This window comes from Macaca thibetana, chromosome X, assembly GCF_024542745.1.
Source record: "Macaca thibetana thibetana isolate TM-01 chromosome X, ASM2454274v1, whole genome shotgun sequence".
NCBI classification, from domain to species: domain Eukaryota; kingdom Metazoa; phylum Chordata; class Mammalia; order Primates; family Cercopithecidae; genus Macaca; species Macaca thibetana.
The window spans coordinates 23581763-23601092 of record NC_065598.1 but is presented as its reverse complement, the minus strand read 5'-3'; the positions used below and the strand labels follow the sequence as shown (position 1 = coordinate 23601092).

Genomic DNA, 19330 nt, shown 5'->3' with positions numbered 1-19330 from the left:
GGCAGGAGAATCACTTGAACCCGGGAGGCAGAGGTTGCAGTGAGCCAAGATTGTGCCACTGCACTCCAGCCTGGGTGAAAGAGCGAGACTCCGTCTCAAAAAAAAAAAAAAAAAAAAAAAAAGAGATAAAGAAGGTTATCTATTCGATCTTTAATTAATAGATCTTTTGGCTTGACAATTAAATCCATCAGAGAAAAAAAAAGCAAACTACTTACCGCTGCACAAATTGCGTGTTTCAGGAGTCGAAATATCATTTTGTTTGTATGAGATAACCAAGCCCTCTGTATTATTTGAGCTGAAATGTCTTTAAGCATTCTGAGAGAAAAAAAGAGGTTAATATTTATAAAGTAGTTTTCATTTTCCTAAAACCTTAGAGAACTATCAATTTATGCTTCCTCCTCCTGTACCTCCCCATCCTCCACTCTAAGACTGACCTAATGAGGAACATTTGGATGTGGTAATTGGAAGTGGTCATTTGCAGAACCTACTCAGAATGAGGATATGAAATACTTGAGGAGATTTCCCCTGAGATTTAAAAAAAAAAGTCCTGGCTAAAACTTTATCATCAAAAGGCATATAAAATATAAATGTATCATTAAGAGGCATATATATTATAAATAAAAAGTGTGAGGAGACAAGCTCACTTCCCAAAAACATTCACGACCTGAAATGAAACGTACAACTAGTTCAAGTGCTATGAAAATGGAATGGGGAATAGTCAAAGTTACAGGAGGCCCAGTTCTCTTCTGGGGATGGACGACTACGCCCTAGAAAAAGAAACTTCCTTCTCTGATCTTTGCTTGAACCAGGCTCATCCAGGTCAAGTCAGAATTATTCTACTTTTGGTCATATCCCAGCACTGGCAGGTTGTAGGGGTCTCCTCCTTCATACCTTCTCACTCCGTCATTACCCCTTACAGTGCTATGTACAAAGACAGGTACTCCTGCATAATGCTACCCATTGGCTGGCAAAATGCAAGCTACAAGATATAAAGAAGAAAAGGCTAGGCCAGGTGCAGTGGCTCACGCCTGTAATCTCAGCACTTTGGGAGGCCGAGGCGGGAGGGATCACCTGAGGCCAGGAGATCGAGACCAGCCTGGCCAACATGGTGAAACCCCGTCTCTACTAAAAATATAAAAATTGACATGCATGGTGGTGCACGCCTGTAATCTCAGCTACTCGGGAGGCTGAGGCAGGAGAATTGCTTGAATCCGGCAGATGGAGGTTGCAGCGAGCCGAGATCGCACCACTGCACTCCAGCCTGGGCGACACAGCGAGACTCCATCTCAAAAAAAAGGAAAAAGCCTGAAGTATGGAGACAAACCTTTGAATCCTATCTGATGCCATTTATTAGCTGTTAACTTTCTTCAAACCACTTACCTTCTCCCGGTTGCTACTATTTCATTTATAAAATATAAAAATTGTTTCACAAGGTTGTATCAGGATCGAGTAGATGTGTGTTAATATGCTTTGTAAATTAGAAAATGCAATTATAATTATTCAATTTGAAAGTAATTTTAAAACACAAAATCTCTGATTTACAAAACAAGAAGCATTTGAAATTATCTGGATAAGTACTGTTTGGAAACTGTACAGTTGTGGAAAATAACACAAGGCAAAATACGGGTACTTACGATAGTAATGATCTTGAATTTGGTGCATTTGCGAAACGTACTCTGCGAACTTTTCCTAAGGATTTTGTACCTGATTTCAGAATACCTTTACCTGGTACATTTGAGGAACGGTTCATTTTCCCTCCAATGAAGTAATCTGAAAGTACATAAATTAAGCCCTTGAGGTCATAATTTATACTATTACACTGTTTGGACAAGACTCAAGTGCCTTATGATTGTTGTACTAATTCTGAATCCTTTAAAAAAGAAGGCATTGGGGCCGGGCGCGGTGGCTCAAGCCTGTAATCCCAGCACTTTGGGAGGCCGAGACGGGCGGATCACGAGGTCGGGAGATCGAGACCATCCTGGCTAACACGGTGAAACCCCGTCTCTACTAAAAAAAATACAAAAAACTAGCCGGGCGAGGTGGCGGGCGCCTGTAGTCCCAGCTACTCGGGAGGCTGAGGCAGGAGAATGGCGTGAACCCGGGAGGCGGAGCTTGCAGTGAGCTGAGATCCGGCCACTGCACTCCAGCCTGGGCGACAGAGCGAGACTCCGTCTCAAAAAAAAAAAAAAAAAAAGAAGGCATTGTGGATCTCTTAAAGTTGCTTACAGTTTACATTGTGTACTAAAAATATTATATGGTATATGGAAAAGACAAATAAATCTATCCACAGCCTTATAACTGGTCTGTCTCCAGTCTTTTTCTCCTCTTATTCATCTTCCACACTACACCCGGAGTTAACTTTTTAACTCAATAATTCAATCTCATCACTCCCCAGCTGTCTACCAACAAGCTCATTGAGGGCAGGAGGCATCTTGTTGACTATGGAGTCCTCAGTGCCTAGCACAGCGGAGAGTTTTTACATGTTTGTCTAAAAACGTTTTGTCCCAGTTTTATCATCAAATAGCAGTGAGACTTTGAGCAATTCACTTAACCTCTCAGTGGTTCAGTTCCCTCCTTGGTAAAGTGAGAGGGTATACACTAAATTTCTGATTCCACCTCCAACTTTCTATTCTTTAAAGCATCCAATCTGGATGCAGTAATACTCCAATTTGGATGCAGCTCCCAAATTCTTAGTCACTGCTTGGTCTTTGTTACTCAACCAGGGGCTCGTTATCATTTCTTTTGGTGCCATGGACCCCCTAGGGACAGATCTCTTTAAAACGCATAACATGGCCGGGCGCGGTGGCTCACTCCTATAATCCCAGCACTTTGGGAGGCCGAGACGGGCGGATCACGAGGTCAGGAGATCGAGACCACCCTGGCTAACACGGTGAAACCCCCGTCTCTACTAAAAATACAAAAACTAGCTGGGCGGGGTGGCGGGCGCCTGTAGTCTCAGCTACATGGGAGGCTGAGGCAGGAGAATGCCGTGAACCCGGGAGGCGGAGCTTGCAGTGAGTGGAGATCGTGCCACTGCACTCCAGCCTGGGCGACAGAGTGAGACTCCGTCTCAAAAAAACAAAAAACAAAAAACAAACCGCATAACATACATAGGATTACAAAGTGTTCCAATTATACTGAAATCATTAAAATATTTTTTAAAACAAAATTATAGTAAATGTGTCTTAATGCATTAAATGAGCTCTAATGACTACTGTATTTTTGAAGCAGTAATGAGCGTAAATATTTCAAGATCTCTGACATGACTGCAATGTAACATGAAAATATCTGTGCTTTCCATTGATGACAAAGTCATCAATGCTAATACTACTGTGGCTTGTTGTCTACACTATAATTGAAAGAAACAAAGTTCAGTTAGAGGTTAGTGAAAATGAAGTTGTCATTTTTTCCCCCATACAAGTTCGCACACCCCATGAATTAAGACCTTCTGCCCTAATTTATCAATATGTTTCACACTTTTACGTATGTGTGATGTTACACTGCTGATGCAGAGAGCCTTCTGAGTCTATTCAATATTTCTCCTTGGGGATGCCTTGGAATATACAATCCTCTTAAGAAAGAGAAAAGCAGCCCTTAACATCTGGGAGTTGGCTGGCAGTCACAGCTGGGCCTTGGTGTTACCACTGCTTCCTAACAACACCCGATCCAGAGCAAAGCTCCTGCTTCCTTGAACGTACCCCAAAATCACCGAACCAAAGCCCAAATCCTATAATAAATCTAACTCTTTTACTGAAATATGCCACTGTGTTCCTACATGTGCGTTCTCCTTGGAGCAATGAGAAACCCATTTTCTTCAACTACAGGTGTGCCCCTAGTGGTCTTTGGCTGGAGGGCAGTGGCACATCACTGCACAAATTCCAAATTTTTCCAGATGCCCGCCCGGATAGGGCTTACACTTTTTATAGGATTAGGGCAGAAATACAGAATGAAATAGGAAATACATCCTCATTATGAGACAGTGAAACAATTGTTTTGGCTAGAACACAGGTTTCAAAGGCAGACTAATGGGTTTGGATCCTAGCTTCCCACTTTCTGTGTGGTCTCGTACAAATTACTTCTATGTGCCTCAGTTTCTTCATGTATGTATTAGGAATAATAACCATGCCCACCTACTTTCGTCGTTGGAAAGATTAGATAAATGTGAATAAAGAACTTAGATCATGACTGCGCATATCAAAGTGCTGTATCAGTGCTTGTTACTCTTGTTAATAAGATAATTATTGCCATTATCATTTACTTCTACAAGTATTAAGGGACAAACATTTGATTCCCAGAGAGGAGGCTTACCGCTTGTTTCTTAAAGGGAAAAAATAAGGTCAGAGCCTTTTCCGATTAAAGGACACAGCATATTAGTTTAAATTTAAAACCTGAGAAACCTCCAGTCCACGGTTAAAACCTTTCGTAAGATAAATCCAGGCCGCCAACCGGCGGCTTCCGGCTGCGAGGCTTTCGAAGTCGCCCGAGACCCTCCAAGCGCCCCCTCCCGGCAGCCTCTGCTCACAGAAATCCCAGTCCACGCCGCTGGGCGCCCGGTCGCCGCGGCAAAGACAGTTTCCCAGCGCCGCGCGACGCCAGGCACCTCCCTCCTCGCGCCTCCGCGTACCACCCACACAGAGCCGGCGCTTTCTTGCCGCCTAGCAACCGCCGGCGCAGGGGCGGAGCCTCTTGGAGGGCGGGGTTTGCGTTCATCCGCCGCCCGGGCGCGACGCGCTGCAGCTCAGCGACGCGGCTTCTAGAACGGGGTGATTGAACTAAGCCTTCGCCGCACCGAGTTTGCAGTACGGCCGTTACCCGCACCGCGGCCCGCTTGCGGTTGGAGAAATCAAGGCCCTACCGGGCCTCCGTAGTCACCTCTCTGTAGTGGGCGTGGCCGAGGCCGGGGTGACCCTGCCGGAGCTACCGCTGCTAGCGACATGTTCAAGGTGAGAGCGTGGAGCCGGGTCACAGCTGTCACCGCCCCCTCCCGGCTGCCCGAGCCCTCCCCGCGCTCTCTTGGGGCCTCTCCGCAGGCCAGGCCCGAGGCTTTTCCCGCCACTGGGCCGGCTGCGTCCCGGCCCCGCGGTTCATTCACTGGTCTACTGTGGATGAGCGGCTGCCGGGCGGAGGCGAGAGACCCCCGGGTGGGTGGGGGCGGCCCTTTGGGTTGTGCTTTCGTGAATTAAACACTTTGAAAATGTAAAGTGCCTTCCCCCAAAGTACCCATCCCTTCGGCTGGTGCCCTCTTGGGATCGTGGGTAGGGGGAGGCCAGCTCAGGGCACTGCGGGGTTCGCGGCTTTAGTTGCCTGGCAGGGTCAGGTTTCAGAACCTGATGTGTGGATGGGGGAGGGTCATTTTAGGAGAAGCTGTGCAGGGTATGGGGGAGGCTGGGGTGGGATGGCTGGGTGACGACGAAAGCTGGAGCTTTGCTCCACTCCCCAGGGAACATTATTTAATACGGACCAGTGGACCCCCTTCCCTGCGTTTTGTGAACTCGTGTCCTTTGGGAAAAAAATAGACTTTTACAATGAAGACTTAATTTCGAAAATCTGCACTGTAGTATAAAGCCATTATTCTACTTTTTAAAAAGTAAATTATATGTATTTTGTCATAAAAAATCACAGGCTACCAGAAATTAATCTACAAAATTGAGTCTTCAAGAAGCATAGTACCCATAAAATAGTGCTAATGAAATCTCAGAATTGTAGTATTCATTTAAAAGTTTTGTTGAGCTCTGCAATGTGCTTTGGGTACGTTAATAAAGGCTGTAAAATCAGAACATGCATTCTGCCTTCTAGTCCTGGCATTGCCACTTTCTAGCTGTGTGACCTTGGGCAAGTCACTTACCTTCTCTGTGCCTATCTTCTTTTTTGGTGAAATTGGTGTAATAACATCTACCTCATAGGGTTGTTATAAGGAGTAAGTAAGTTGGTATGTGTAAAGTACTTGGAAAAGGCCTAGTATTTGCTCTTACTCTGTTTTCAGGCAGCTCACAGTTTAGTCAGGAAGACAGATCCTATAATCAACATTCATTTGATAAATTTGTGTATTAAACACCTGTTATGTGCTAGGAGCTCAGCTCCATTTCAGGGTTACAACAAGGAAAGATATGCTGTGGCCAGTTTAACTATATGTGTACCAACACTGTAGTAAGGTAGTGAAAAGGAGAGCAGGATCCACTTGGCTTAACCAGGGGTTTCTAACCTGGGGCCCTCAGCTCCTCAAAGGACCTGCACATAAATTTCAGGGGGTCCCTGAACTCTGATGGGGAAAAAATATAACTATTTTTAGCAATCTCCAATTGGAATTGAGCACTTCCTTTAGTTATGGGTAATGTTTCAATTATCTATTGTTGGGTAACAAATCACTGCAAACCAGTGCCTTAAAACAAGAATTGTTTCTCAAAATCTATGGGTTGGCTGGGTAGTTCTGCTGGTGGCTTGACTGAAAGTTGGCCTCACTCGCAAGTCTGGGGGCTTGGTGCCCCTCCGTGTGCCTAGCTTGGACTTCCTCACTTGGTTACTGACTTCCAAGAGGGCAAGTCCCAAGGCACAAACACAGCATCATGTTTGCTGATGTCAAAACAAGTCACGCAGCCAAGTCCAGAGTTGATACAGTGGGGATCTACACAAGGTCATAGACATGAGTTGGTGCACTTCACTGGGGCCATTCATTTTACAAGCTCCTACCTTAACAAACCACAGTAGTATTAGCAATACCTGTTACCAGTGGAAGTCACAGTATCAGCACAAGTCACAGACATTTTCATATCACATTACAGTTGTTGCAGATCTCAAAATATCATTTATGCTCATTACTACTTCAGAACTATGGTAGTTAATAAGACTCACTGCTAGATCTTTTTGTTTAGTGGGCTAGTAAAGAAGCACATACTGTTTATATCAGATATTTGTGTTTAAAAAATAAGATTATTTCAATATAGTTGGCACTTTTTTGTATGCAATTAGAGGCATCATTTTGAGAAGGGGTCTATAGGTCTCACCGACGGCCAAAGAGGTCCATGGCACAACAAAAGGTAAAGAACCCCTGGGGACTTCAGAGAAGGCTTCACAGACGGGACACTTAAATTTAGTTTTGAGACAGGTAGGAGTTCTTCAGGTAAATGAGCGGGGGAACATCAGTGGTATTCCATTGGGGGAAGTGCTGGAAACTCAGTTTTGATGTGTCAAGGGAAAGATACAGTGAGCTGAGATGATTATTATTGTTATCATTATTTTTTTCAGACAGAGTCTGGCCCTGTTGCCCGGGCTGGAGTGCAGTGGTGCGATCTCGGCTCACTGCAACCTCCGCCTCCCGGGTTCAAGTGATTCTCTCCTGTCTCAGCCTCCCCAGTAGCTAGGATTACAGGCGCCTGCCACCACACCCAGCTAATTTTTTTGCATTTTTAGTAAAGATGGGGTTTCACCATGTTGGCCAGGCTGGTCTCGATCTCCAAACTCCTGATCTCGTGATTCTCCCGCCTCAGCCTCCCAAAGTGTTGGGATTACAGGTGTGACCCACTGCGCCTGACTGAACTGAGATTATTTCAGGTGAACGTGCACTTTGGGTAGAAAAGTAGAAAGATCACAACAAACCTTGGAGGACACCAAAATATAAGGAGTAGGCAGAGGAAAGGGGGAGGCCAGACTTGAGAAGTAGCAGTAGGAGCAGAAAAGAGTGATGTTTAGAAAATCGAGAGAGAAAAGTTTCAAGGAAAAATGGCTATATTAGGATACTTTCAGCTGGGAAAACCCAATTGCTTAAATAGTAAGGAAAATTCTCTCACAAAGTCCAGAGGAAGAATGGATTCCAGGTTCTGATTCGGTTGGTCAACAGTGTCATCAAGGACCCATCTCTTCTTGGCTTTCCACAGTCAGGTTGGTTTCCTTTAGGGTTGCAAAATGACTATCAGTAGCATACACACTTTCTCATTCTCTAGAGCAAGAGGAGGAGAGAGAAAAAACTCCCACAATTGGTCCTTCAGTCTGATTGGACCAACTTAGGTCAGTTGTCTGACCCTATAACAGTTGTCAGAGGAATGACATGATCTTATTGGCTTAGACTTAACAGGATCAACCCAGGGTGGTATCACTTAATCACAGGGGAGAGGAATGCATTCATGAACACAATGGAGTTCTTTTAGGAAGGAAGAGGGAGAATAGAGATTGGATATGCAACCAACAATGTCCATGACGGAGATATAAGCTAGATGAGATATGAGTTAGTTAGATATCATGAGGTGTGTTCGTTTGGGCACTTTGGAAAGCTTTCATGATCCTTAAACTTTAGGTTTATTGATTGAAGTGAAGGGTAGATTAACCTGGGTTGGTGACTGAGGGCTGAGTAAATGGACACTATGGTGGTTGATAAGCTTGACTGTCAAGGAAAGGAGAGAGAATTTGGTAACTAGAAGGATATGTTCAGTCAAGATTCTAGAGAGAATACCTCAGCTTTGCAAGGAAGAGAGATTCCCACCCAACAGATGGAAGGAAAAGAAAGGTGCGAGGGATTGTAGACCAGTGGTTCTCTATAGAATGGTACGACTATACAGAATGGTACATTTTGGAAACTTGCGGGATTGTTCTTTTTTTTTTTTTTTTTGAGACGGAGTCTCACTCTGTTGCCTAGGCTGGAGTGCAGTGGTGCGATCTTGGCTCACTGCAACCTCCACATCCCGGGTTCACGCCATTCTCCTGCCTCAGCTTCCCGAGTAGCTGGGACTATAGGCGTCCGCCACCACGCCCGGCTAATTTTTTGTATTTTTAGTAGAGATGGGGTTTCACTGTGTTAGCCAGGATGGTCTCGATCTCCTGACCTCATGATCCGCCCGCCTCAGCCTCCCAAAGTGCTGGGATTACAGGCGTGAGCCACTGTGCCCAGCCCTCTTTTTTTTTTTTTTTAAACGTTACAAAAATTATAGCTGAAAATGGGGTTGTTCTTTATGTCTTTAGTTGTGTTGAACATTTACATACTGAAATATAATTCACATAAATCTTTCCTTTTTATTCACCTTTATGCTACCATCATACTATACTGATTTACATTTTGGACTTATGCATGTAACTTAGTGATGAATTTTATTTCAGGATACCAAAAGAGTGTCACAAAATATTTGTCATAAAATGGTGATGTTAGGTCTAGTAGTTGAGAACCAGTGCTTGTCAAACTTTAACGGGCATGTGACTCTTGTTAAAATGGATTCCAATTCAGTAGGTCTGGTATGTGGCCTCAGATTCTCCTTTTTTTTTTTTTTCCGAGATGGAATCTCGCTCTATCACCCAGGCGGGAATGCAGTGGTGCAGTTTCTGCTCACTGCAACCTCTGCCTCCCGGTTCAAGCAATTCTCCTGCCTCAACCTCCTGAGTAGCTGGGATTGACAGGCACACGCCATCATGTCTGGCTAATTTTTTGTATTTTTAGTAGAGACGAGGTTTCACCAGGCTGGCCAGGCTGGTCTCAAACTCCTGACCTTGTGATCTGCCTGCCTCGGCCTCCCACCATGCTGGGATTACAGACGTGAGCCACCGCACCAGGCCAGATTCTCCATTTTTTGACTAGCTCCGGGTTCTGTAGTTTTCGTTGGTCCCCTTTGAATAGCAAGAATGGAGGCAAATCAGTAGATGAATGGTTCTTGTGTTTTCAAGATGGATGGTTTTATGAACGTGGTGGGATTTGGGACTGGCACTGACCAAGGAACAAAAAGATAGGCCAGACCCTTTGAGGGCTCTACTGAGAGCGCTCCTCCTGCATGTTTGTGCAGACTGGGGGTGGAGTGAACGGTAGGATTGATCGGGATTTGGGAGTTAACAGCTTGGGTCAACTATAACTGGAGGGCAAAGGAGTTAATAGTATAGGTGTTGGTAGTAAAAGTACAATGGTGGTACAAGTACAATGTGTCTGACTAGTTATGTGCATATTAAGTACACACTGTACTTAAAATATATACTGTAATGTTTTGATATAGTTATTCATCTTCAGGTCACTAGGGGGCATTGGTGGATTAAAAAACACATTTGAAAAGCTGCCCAGTATTCGCATTCCATTGTAGGAAGCAGCTTATCCTTGTGCTGCTGCAGGAGTTTGAATATTGGATACATATACCCAGATTCACATTATTAGATTTCCTTCATTATACAGGTTTTATCCTAGTCCAACTATGGGCTGGGCATCATGCTGGACTCTGGTGGGTACAAGTGAAAAGACCCAGTTCTTATCTAGGAGAGAGGTCCCAAATCTGGCCACACATCAGAATTATTCAAGGAGACAGTTTCGAAGCCCCTGCCCATGGTTCTGACTGACTTTTTAGGTGGAGTCCAGGAACCACTAGTTTTGAAAAAGCCCCCCAAGGTGATTATGAAACTTTCATTTCAGAAGCTTACAATGCAGTTACCAGCACAGACATTAAAGGTCCATTACGATGCAGTGGGTTTCAACCTTGACCTTGGCATGTTAGAGCCACCTGGGGAGCTTTTAAAAGTCCCAATGCCCAGTCTAGAACCTATACCAATGACATCAGAAATCTCTAGGGGTAGGATTAGGCATCTAGTTTTTGGAGCAAGCAGCCAGCCTTGAGAACTACTGGCTTAGAGAAAGGGAAGAGCAACAGCAGGGGGCATCAGAAGGCTTTATAGAGAACATGCCTATGCTGACCTTTGGAGCTAGGCAGACAAGGTTGAAAGGGCCTTCCAAACAGAGAAGAAAAGCGCATGCAAGGACACAGAAGTGTGAGAGAGTTCAGAACAATGTTAAGACCTTGGGCTTCATTGTGTTCCTTGTGAGAGATACTAAAGTTTTCTGTAGCTGCTTCCTCATTTGTAAAACAAGGATGAGATGCTTACCAACCTCAAATTATTGCGTGGATTAAATTCATTCCTACCCAAAGCTTAGAACAATGCTTGACTCAAAGTAAGGGCTCAGGAAATGTGAGCTGTTACTTTTAGTTGGCATCTTGTAAGAGGCTGCTAACATAGTGTTACGGTAGTGCACAGTCTTGGGGCTCTCCAAAAGTATTTTTTATTTCAAAACTGGTAGTCAGTTGGATGTGGCAGATGAGGGAGAAGGATAAATTGAGGATTCTGCCCAGGCTTTTGACTTTTGACTGTGGGAACTATTCATTGAGGTGGGAAAGTGGAAGAAGGTTGAGTTTGGTTTGAAGGGGAGGTGACGGTTTGGTTTTGAGCGGGTTGGGCTTGTTGAAATATCTGGGCATTGGGAGGGGGAAATCAGTTGACATAGAACCCAAGGGTATGGACTTTTCCTGCCTCAGACGTGGACTGGAAATTGGGAAATCGTCAGCTGCTAACTGAAGCCTCCAGGGCAAGAAGGTGGCCTAGTGAAAACTGGTCTGTGTCACTTCCTTCCTCAAGGACAAGTAATGTGACCTGTACTCAGAGCTCACCACACTGAGGAGCCTGAGTGAACATGTCCATGGCTATAAGGCGTTATTACCTCACACATTCTTTGTGGCTTAGTGTAATACTTACATTGCCTGTCTTCCTGAAATTAATTTTCTTACCATGTTACTAGTATGTTACTAGTACAAACTGAGGGAGAATTACAATGCTAAATGGAAAAGGAAAATCATCTGTAAATTGGAAGAGTAATGTAACTTTTATACTTGAACATTATTTTAAAAGCCACATATTTGGAAAGATAATAAAGGTTTTTTTCCCTAACAGTTTAAGCATCTTCAAGGGAATTCTTGAGGAATTATAGTAACTACATTTTTACTCACACAAATACATTTTTTATGTACAGAATTAATTGGTTGTTTCTTTTTCCTTTCTTACCTTTCAAAGAAGTTAGACAGTAGATCACAGAGACAAAGAAAAAACTGCTCTGTAGCTCTGGATGCGATCTTTTCAGCCTCAGGTTCTAGTTGTGTTTCTGGCTGAGCGCCCTTGTTGAGATTTCTTTTTTTTTTTTTTTTTTTTTTTGCACCAGAGTCTTGCCCTGTCACCCAGGCTGGAGTGCAGTGGCGCAGTCTTGGCTCACCGCACCCTCCGACTCCTGGGTTCAAGCCGTTCTCCTGCCTCAGCCTCCCAGGTAGCTGGGACTACAGGCATGCACCACCACGCCTGGCTAGTTTTTGTATTTTTATTAGAGATGGGGTTTCACCATGTTGGCCAGACTGGTCTCGAACTCCTGACCTTAAGTGATCTGCCCTCCTTGGCCTCCCAGAGTGCTGGGATTACAGGCATGAGCCACCACGCCCGGCCCGTTGAGATTTCTTAATCTCTCAGCGTCCTCTGATCATGATCCTGTGGGGATAGTGATATGTCCCTCCGTATCTCACAGGGTTGTTGGGAGATTCAAATGAGATGATACGTGAAAAGAACTGTGAACTACAAAGTACTATATCAGTGTAAGGTGTTTTCTGTTCCTCTTGTATCCCATTTGTCCACTGAAGTGATCTATGCTTGCAGGTTAGCACTCTGGACTTAACAACTCTAAAAAGTGAATTAACTTGGGTTATTTCACTTATCATTTGGAAATGAATTCTGCTCAGGACACTGTAGCATTCTTCTATCTACTTCTAAAATGCAGATAGCCTCACAGTTGTAACTAACAGTGGAAGAGGAGAAAGAAGAGGTAAAACGATACATTAAAAGAATGGGGAGATTAGAGACACAGTGGAGGAAAAAAGTAGATAATGTACCAGACATTTATGATAAATGAATTGATTACCCCATGAGGCGTGTTGATGTTTATAGACTTTTATGACATAAAGGTTTAATTTATAATCTACATGTATATGTGTTCTACACCCATGTCCTTTCTAGGCTAGACTGGGACTTCTTAGAGGCTAGGAAATGAACTTTCATGTTTGTTTGTATTGTACATTTAAAATTAGATATATAAATGCAAGTTATTAGGTATATAATAAATCTCAATAGCAAAGATATCTGTTTCAAAAAGTTTAGACTTATTTTTAATACGACAAGAAAGTACTAAAAGATCTTTAAAATAAAGGAATTTTTAGAGTGTATCAGTTGATTTTCCCCACTAATGCTTAAGTGGAATTTTACAGTTAGTTCATATAGCATGAAACTTTATATATTTTCAGGGGCAAAAAAATCCTAGTCTGAAGATATATTTTAGAATTTGGAAGTTATTTATTTTTCACTTTTGCTGAGTTTTTCCTAATTTTTGTATGGCCTCGTGCCAGTTTTGTTAGAAAATTTAATCAGTGCCAATTTCTTAATGTGGTAGGTTTTTAAACTTATTTTCGGTGTTCACTAAAACTTGGAGAAGCAGGAATGTAGGGCAAGGGTCGTAGAGTTTTCAGTATGCTGAAAGCCTATAACTTTGATTGTTGAGCTATATTTTCCTGATACAGCTTTATGCATTATGGATAGTATAGTTGAATTTTGAGTGAATATTGTTTTAAAGGCACTTTAAGTACAGTTACCCTTTGTCTTCCTATTTCTGGCTGTTTGAAGCAATGCAGAGTGTTTTATTCAAAGCCCACACTGGCTCCCGCTTAAGGACTTCTTTGTTTGGTTCCATGAGGATGAGGAGCCCCCTCTGTGGTAGCTAGAGATAGATCCACAAGTACATGTTCATTGCCTTAGTGTGGAGGAATTCCCAGTAGTTTTTTTTTCAGATATGTCTATTCCTTCTTCTGAACAGTCTTTTAAAATAGGATATATGAAACTAACTAATAAAGGTTCTTTTTTCTCTTCCCCCATTCCACAAACTTCAGTCCTTGTGAACTAGCCTGTTTTTCTTTGTGCTTGCTGAAATGAGTCTCCTCTCCTATTAGAGGTGCTGATTCATGTGACATGGGTTAGACTGGTGAGTGAGTAAGTAAGCAAAAAGTGATTATGAGGGCTCCAAGAAGTTTCCTAAATTGTCTGTTAATGGTTTACCTCACTTGGCAGATAGAACTGAGCCTGTTTGTGGAGTCACACCATCTGGGAGTCCTGTTGAAGTTGCTGGGTATAGTCCAAACATTTACTTTCCTTGTTTTTGTTCCTTATTTTTGCAGATTTTCATTATGAGGTCAGATGGTCATCAGCCAAATTGAGTCTTGTATGTGATTTTTTTTTTTTTTTTTCAAAAAAGGCTTACAGTTTTCCTTAAAGAAGAAGCATGCACATGAGTAACTGAGATGAAGTTGAAGGCAGTTTTTATTAGTGAGTTCAGAGTTCTCTGTGCACATGGTGGGCTGTTAAGATATGAAACCTGGGTCAAGGCCCGACGTGGTGGCTCACACCTGTAATCCCAGCACTTTGGGAGGCTGAGGCAGGAGAATTCCTTGAGCCCAGGAGTTCGAGGCCAGCCTGGGCAACTTGGTTAAACCCCGTCTCTACAAACAATGCAAAAATTAGCCGGGTGTGGTGGCGCCTGCCTGTAGTCCCAGCTACTCAAGAGGCTGAGATGGGAGGATCACTTGAGCCCAGGAGGTTGAGGCTGCAGTGAGCTGTGATCGTGCCACTGCATTCCAGCCTGAGTGACAGAACGAGACCCTATCCCCCCCCGCAAAAAAAAGAGATATGAAACCTGTGTCTAGATAGAGTTTTGTTTTGAGAGTCGTATGTCTAGATAGAAACCTGTGTCTAGATAGATTTTTTTTGTTTTTTGAGACAGAGCCATGTGTCTAGATAGATTTTTTTTTTTTTTTTTTTGAGACAGAGTCATGCTCTGTCGCCCAGGCTGGAGTGCAGTGGTGCAATCTTAGCTCACTGCAACGTCCACCTCCCAGGCTCAAGCAATCCTACCTCAACCTCCTGGGTAGCTGGGACTATAGGCACGTGCCACCATGCCCAGATAATTTTTTGTATTTTTTGTAGAGAAGGGGTTTCACCTTCAGCCTGTTGCCCAGGCTAGTCTTGAACTCCTGGGCTCAAAGGATCTGCCTGCCTCGGCCTCCCAAAGTGCTGGGATTACAGGTGTGAGCCAGCATACTCAGCCCAGATAGATTTTACTTTGACAGAATAGCTCTCCTATTAAATGATGTACATTTTATTAGTTGCTTGAAAACATAGATGCATTAGAAAAGCTAAACTTGAAGTAAATGTTCCCTTATGATTTTTTCCTCCCTATGTTCCCTTAATTCAGAAAAGATTGAGTGGATCCCAGGATGCCATTCTAATAGAGAAAAAAGCATATATATGTAGGAGTCTTAGGTAGCAGTAAATTTCTGTCTGGATGAGGAAGTTCAAAATAAATTCTGAACCTGATAAATTACATATTATCTGTGTTCCAAGTCTTTGAAACCAGTATAGCTCAACTGGATGACTCAAAACCTGCCTAAATGAACAATTATCTCACTCTTTGGCCCTGAGGTTTTCTTCCCGTTTATCACACAAGTTTATTATTTTTCTACATGAATTTTATAAAATCTAATCGCTATTTTTAAAGACTAGAAAATGAAACAATTGCAGATGAGACATTTTGTTTGCTTTGCTGACCTAATTTTGTGGTGAATTCTACCCTCCAAAGATAAGATAAAACTCGGTTTTCTGTGAGAAAAAGATAATATTAGTCTCGAAAACAGTCTCATTTTTTTCTTTGCTTATCTCTTTAGATTGTAGTCTGTTTATAGTGGGTGAGAAAGAACTAGGAAATACCAATTACTGTAGTACAGAACTAAAGAATTAAAAATTTCTCATAAAATAGTTCTACATTTGCCCCAGCAGGAAGAGTTTTTTTATATTGTTTAAAGTCTGAACTTTACTGGGCATGGTGGTTCACACCTGTAATCCCAGCGCTTTGGGAGGCCAAGGCAGGAGGATTGCTTGAGGCCAGGAGTTCGAGACCAGCCTGGGAAATGTAGTGAGACCCCCATCTCTACCAAAAAAAAAGAAAAGAAAAAAATAGCCGAGTGTGCTCCATTGCACCCATGGTCCTAGGTATTTGAGAGGTTGAAGCAGAAGGATTAGGTGAGCCCAGGAGTTCAAGGCCACGGTGAGCTGTGATATACCACTGCACTCCAGCCTGAGTGACAAAGGGGGATAAATTATTGGCTTTATAACCTCCTTTGCTGTGAAACAGATCAAAATGATTATGGCTTTTATTGTTATTGTTAAGTATGAGTGCTCTCAAATTTTACATTCAAATGAATGCATCAAAACAGTTGTTTTGAGAGGATAGATTTAATTATACTGTCAATATATTTATTCCAAAAATTCTATTACTGATCAAAGCATTTTTGCTCTTCCTCGTTTGGAATTATCTTCAAACTTTGTGGCAAGCTCTTTAGAATATTCTCAGGAGCAAGCCATTTTTGTTCTTTGCATGTTACAAAACAAATCAATGTTTTTTTGTAAAAACTTTAGGAAATACAGATAATATTAAGAATTACCTTTAATATCACCACCTATAGACAGCCACTGTTAACATCTTTTTTTTGTTGTTGTTGAGACGGAGTCTCACTCTGTTGCCCAGGCTGGAGTGCAGTGGCATGATCTTGGCACACTGCAACCTTCGCCTCCCGGGTTCAAGTGATTCTCTTGCCTCAGCCTCCTGAGTAGCTGGGATTACAGGCGCGTGCCACCATGTCCAGCTAATTTTTGTGTTTTTAGTAGAGACAGGGTTTCACCGTGTTGGTCATGCTGGTCTCGAACTCCTGACCTCGTGGTCTGCCCACCTCAGCCTCCCAAAGTGCTGGGATTACAGGCGTGAGCCACCGCACCCGACCCTAACATCTTTTTAGACTCCATTCTGGACATATTCAAATATACCCTTGGTATGACATTTTCAAAAAACTCAGTGGAATAATACTACAAGTCCCCTTCCCCCCCCCTTTTTTTTTTTTTAAAACAAATGCCATTTTTTTTTCTTTTTTTCTTTTTTTTTTGTAGAATGAGATAATCTTATTATTGATCAAGTTTACATAAAGCTTGATTCTTTACCACCACCACTACAGAAAGAAAAGCTTATGTTGGACACTATGTTTAATTGGGAGATGTAGAAAAGATTCAAGTAGAGGCCGGGCGCGGTGGCTCAAGCCTGTAATCCCAGCACTTTGGGAGGCCGAGACGGGCGGATCACGAGGTCAGGAGATCGAGACCATCCTGGCTAACACGGTGAAACCCCGTCTCTACTAAAAATACAAAAAACTAGCCGGGCGCGGTGGCGGGCGCCTGTAGTCCCAGCTACTCGGGAGGCTGAGGCAGGAGAATGGCGTAAACCCGGGAGGCGGAGCTTGCAGTGAGCTGAGATCCGGCCACTGCACTCCAGCCTGGGTGACAGAGCAAGACTCCGTCTCAAAAAAAAAAAAAAAAAAAAAAAAAAAAAAAAAAAGATTCAAGTAGAGATTGTTTTAATGATGACTAATACTGTAATTTTTTTTTTCTATTTTACTTTAAGTCCTGGGATACATGTGCAGAATGTGCAGGTTTGTTACATAGGTATACATGTGCCATGTTGGTTTGCTGCACCTATCAACCTGTCATCTAGGTTTTAAGCCCTGCATGCATTAGGTAATTGTCCCAATGGTCTCCCTCCTCTTGCCCTCCACCCCCTGATAGGCCTCGGTGTGTGATGTTCCCTTCCATGTGTTATCACTGTTCAACTCCCACTTATGAGTGAGAACATGTGGTGTTTGGTTTTCTGTTCCTGTGTCAGTTTGCTGAGAATGATGGCTTCCAGGATCATCCATGTCCCTGCAAAGAACTCACTCTCTTTTATGGCTGCATAGTATTCCATGGTGTATATGTGCCACATTTTCTTTATCCAGTCTATCATTGATAGGCATTTGGGTTGCTTCCAAGTTTTTGCTATTGTAAATAGTGCTGCAATAAACATACGTGTACAGATGCCATTTTCTAATCTTTGTGTGTGTGTGTGTGTGGAGATAGTGATTCTTTTTTTTTTTTTTTTGAGGCAGAGTCTCACTTCGTTGCCCAGGCAGGAATGCAGTGACACGATCTCGGCTCACTGCAGCCTTTTGCCTCCTGGGTTCAAGCGATTCTCCTGCCTCAGCCTCCTGAGTAGCTGGGGCTACAGGAGCCCACCACCATGCCCGGCTAATTTTTGTATTTTTAGTAGAGACAGGGTTTCACTATGTTGGCTAGGCTTGTCTCAAACTCCTGACCTCAGGTGATCTGGCTGCGTTGGCCTCCCAAAGTGCTGGGATTACAGGCCTGAGCCACTGCATCCGGCCCATTTTCTATTCTTTACCAGTCTTATTTAAAATTGAGAGTGGTTGGCCAGGCGCGGTGGCTCAAGCCTGTAATCCCAGCACTTTGGGAGACCGAGACGGGCGGATCACGAGGTCAGGAGATCGAGACCATCCTGGCTAACACGGTGAAACCCCGTCTCTACTAAAAAAAATACAAAAAACTAGCCGGGCGAGGTGACGGGTGCCTGTAGTCCCAGCTACTTGGGAGGCTGAGGCAGGAGAATGGCGTAAACCCGGGAGGCGGAGCTTGCAGTGAGCTGAGATCCGGCCACTGTACTCCAGCCCCGGCGACAAAAAAAAAAAATAAATAAAATAAAATAAAATTGAGAGTGGTTTTCTTTACTTTTTTTTTTTTTAAGATGGAGTTTCACTCTTGTTGCCCAAGCTGGAGTGCAGTGGCGTGATCTCAGCTCACTGCAACCTCCGCCTCCAGGATTCAAGCAATTCTCCTGCCTCAGCTTCCTGAGTAGCTGGGATTACAGGCACACGCCACCATGCCTGGCTAATTTTTTCTATTTTGAGTAGAAACGGGGTTTCACCATGTTAGCCCGGCTACTCTCAAACTCCTGACCTCAGGTGATCTACCCACCTTGGCTTCCCAAAGTGCTGGGATTACAGGTGTGAGCCACTGCGCCTGGCCGAGACTGATTGTCTTTTAGGCTTAAAATGTGATCTGAAGGCATTTAGAAATGGAAGCCATATGATTACATATTAAAAGTAAATTTTGGTTGAGTGTGGTGGCTCATGTCTGTAATCCCAGCACTTTGGGAAGCCAAGGTGGGTGAATCACCTGAGGTCAGGAGTTCAAGACCAGCCTGACCAACATGGCAAAACCCCATCTCTACTAAAAATACAAAAATTAGCCAGGCATGGTGACGTGTGCCTGTCATCCCAGCTACTTGGGAGGCTGAGGTAGGAGAATCACTTAAACCCGGGAGGCGGAGGTGGCAGTGAGACGAGATCACACCACTGCACTCCAGCCTGGGTGACAGGGCGAGACTCTGTCTCAAAAAATAATAATAATAATAATTTTAAAAAATAAATTTCACTTATGAAATTTATGTAAATAGTTGCAATAAATTCCGACTCCACATATGATTTATCAAGGTAACTGCTTTGAAAAGAAAACGTCTATTTTTTTTTTTTTTTTTTTGAGACAGAGTCTTGCTCTGTCGCCCAGGCTGGGGTGCAGTGGCCGGATC

At 43.4% G+C, this 19330-nt stretch overlaps 3 protein-coding genes across 6 annotated transcripts in view; 2 read left to right on the top strand and 1 right to left on the bottom strand.

The window, feature by feature from the left end:
- The window catches only part of CXHXorf58 (chromosome X CXorf58 homolog), a 33854-nt gene extending 29223 nt beyond the window's left edge, over positions 1-4631 (bottom strand). Inside the window, exons 1-3 of the mRNA XM_050777374.1 lie at positions 4309-4631; positions 1635-1770; positions 216-315 (exon numbers count right to left, since the gene is read on the bottom strand). Of these exons, the coding sequence (XP_050633331.1) occupies positions 216-315; positions 1635-1750 (216 nt within the window). The 5' untranslated portion in view covers positions 1751-1770; positions 4309-4631. The remainder of the gene's footprint in view (positions 1-215; positions 316-1634; positions 1771-4308) is intronic.
- Positions 1-19330, top strand: part of ACOT9 (acyl-CoA thioesterase 9) — a 397499-nt gene that overhangs the window by 182260 nt on the left and 195909 nt on the right. The window lies entirely within an intron of this gene.
- APOO (apolipoprotein O) overlaps positions 4657-19330 on the top strand; it is a 75872-nt gene continuing 61198 nt past the window's right edge. For all 4 annotated transcript variants that reach the window (XM_050777382.1, XM_050777381.1, XM_050777380.1 and 1 more), the window contains exon 1: positions 4657-4943. In XM_050777382.1, the coding sequence (XP_050633339.1) occupies positions 4935-4943 (9 nt within the window). In that variant the 5' untranslated portion in view covers positions 4657-4934. The remainder of the gene's footprint in view (positions 4944-19330) is intronic.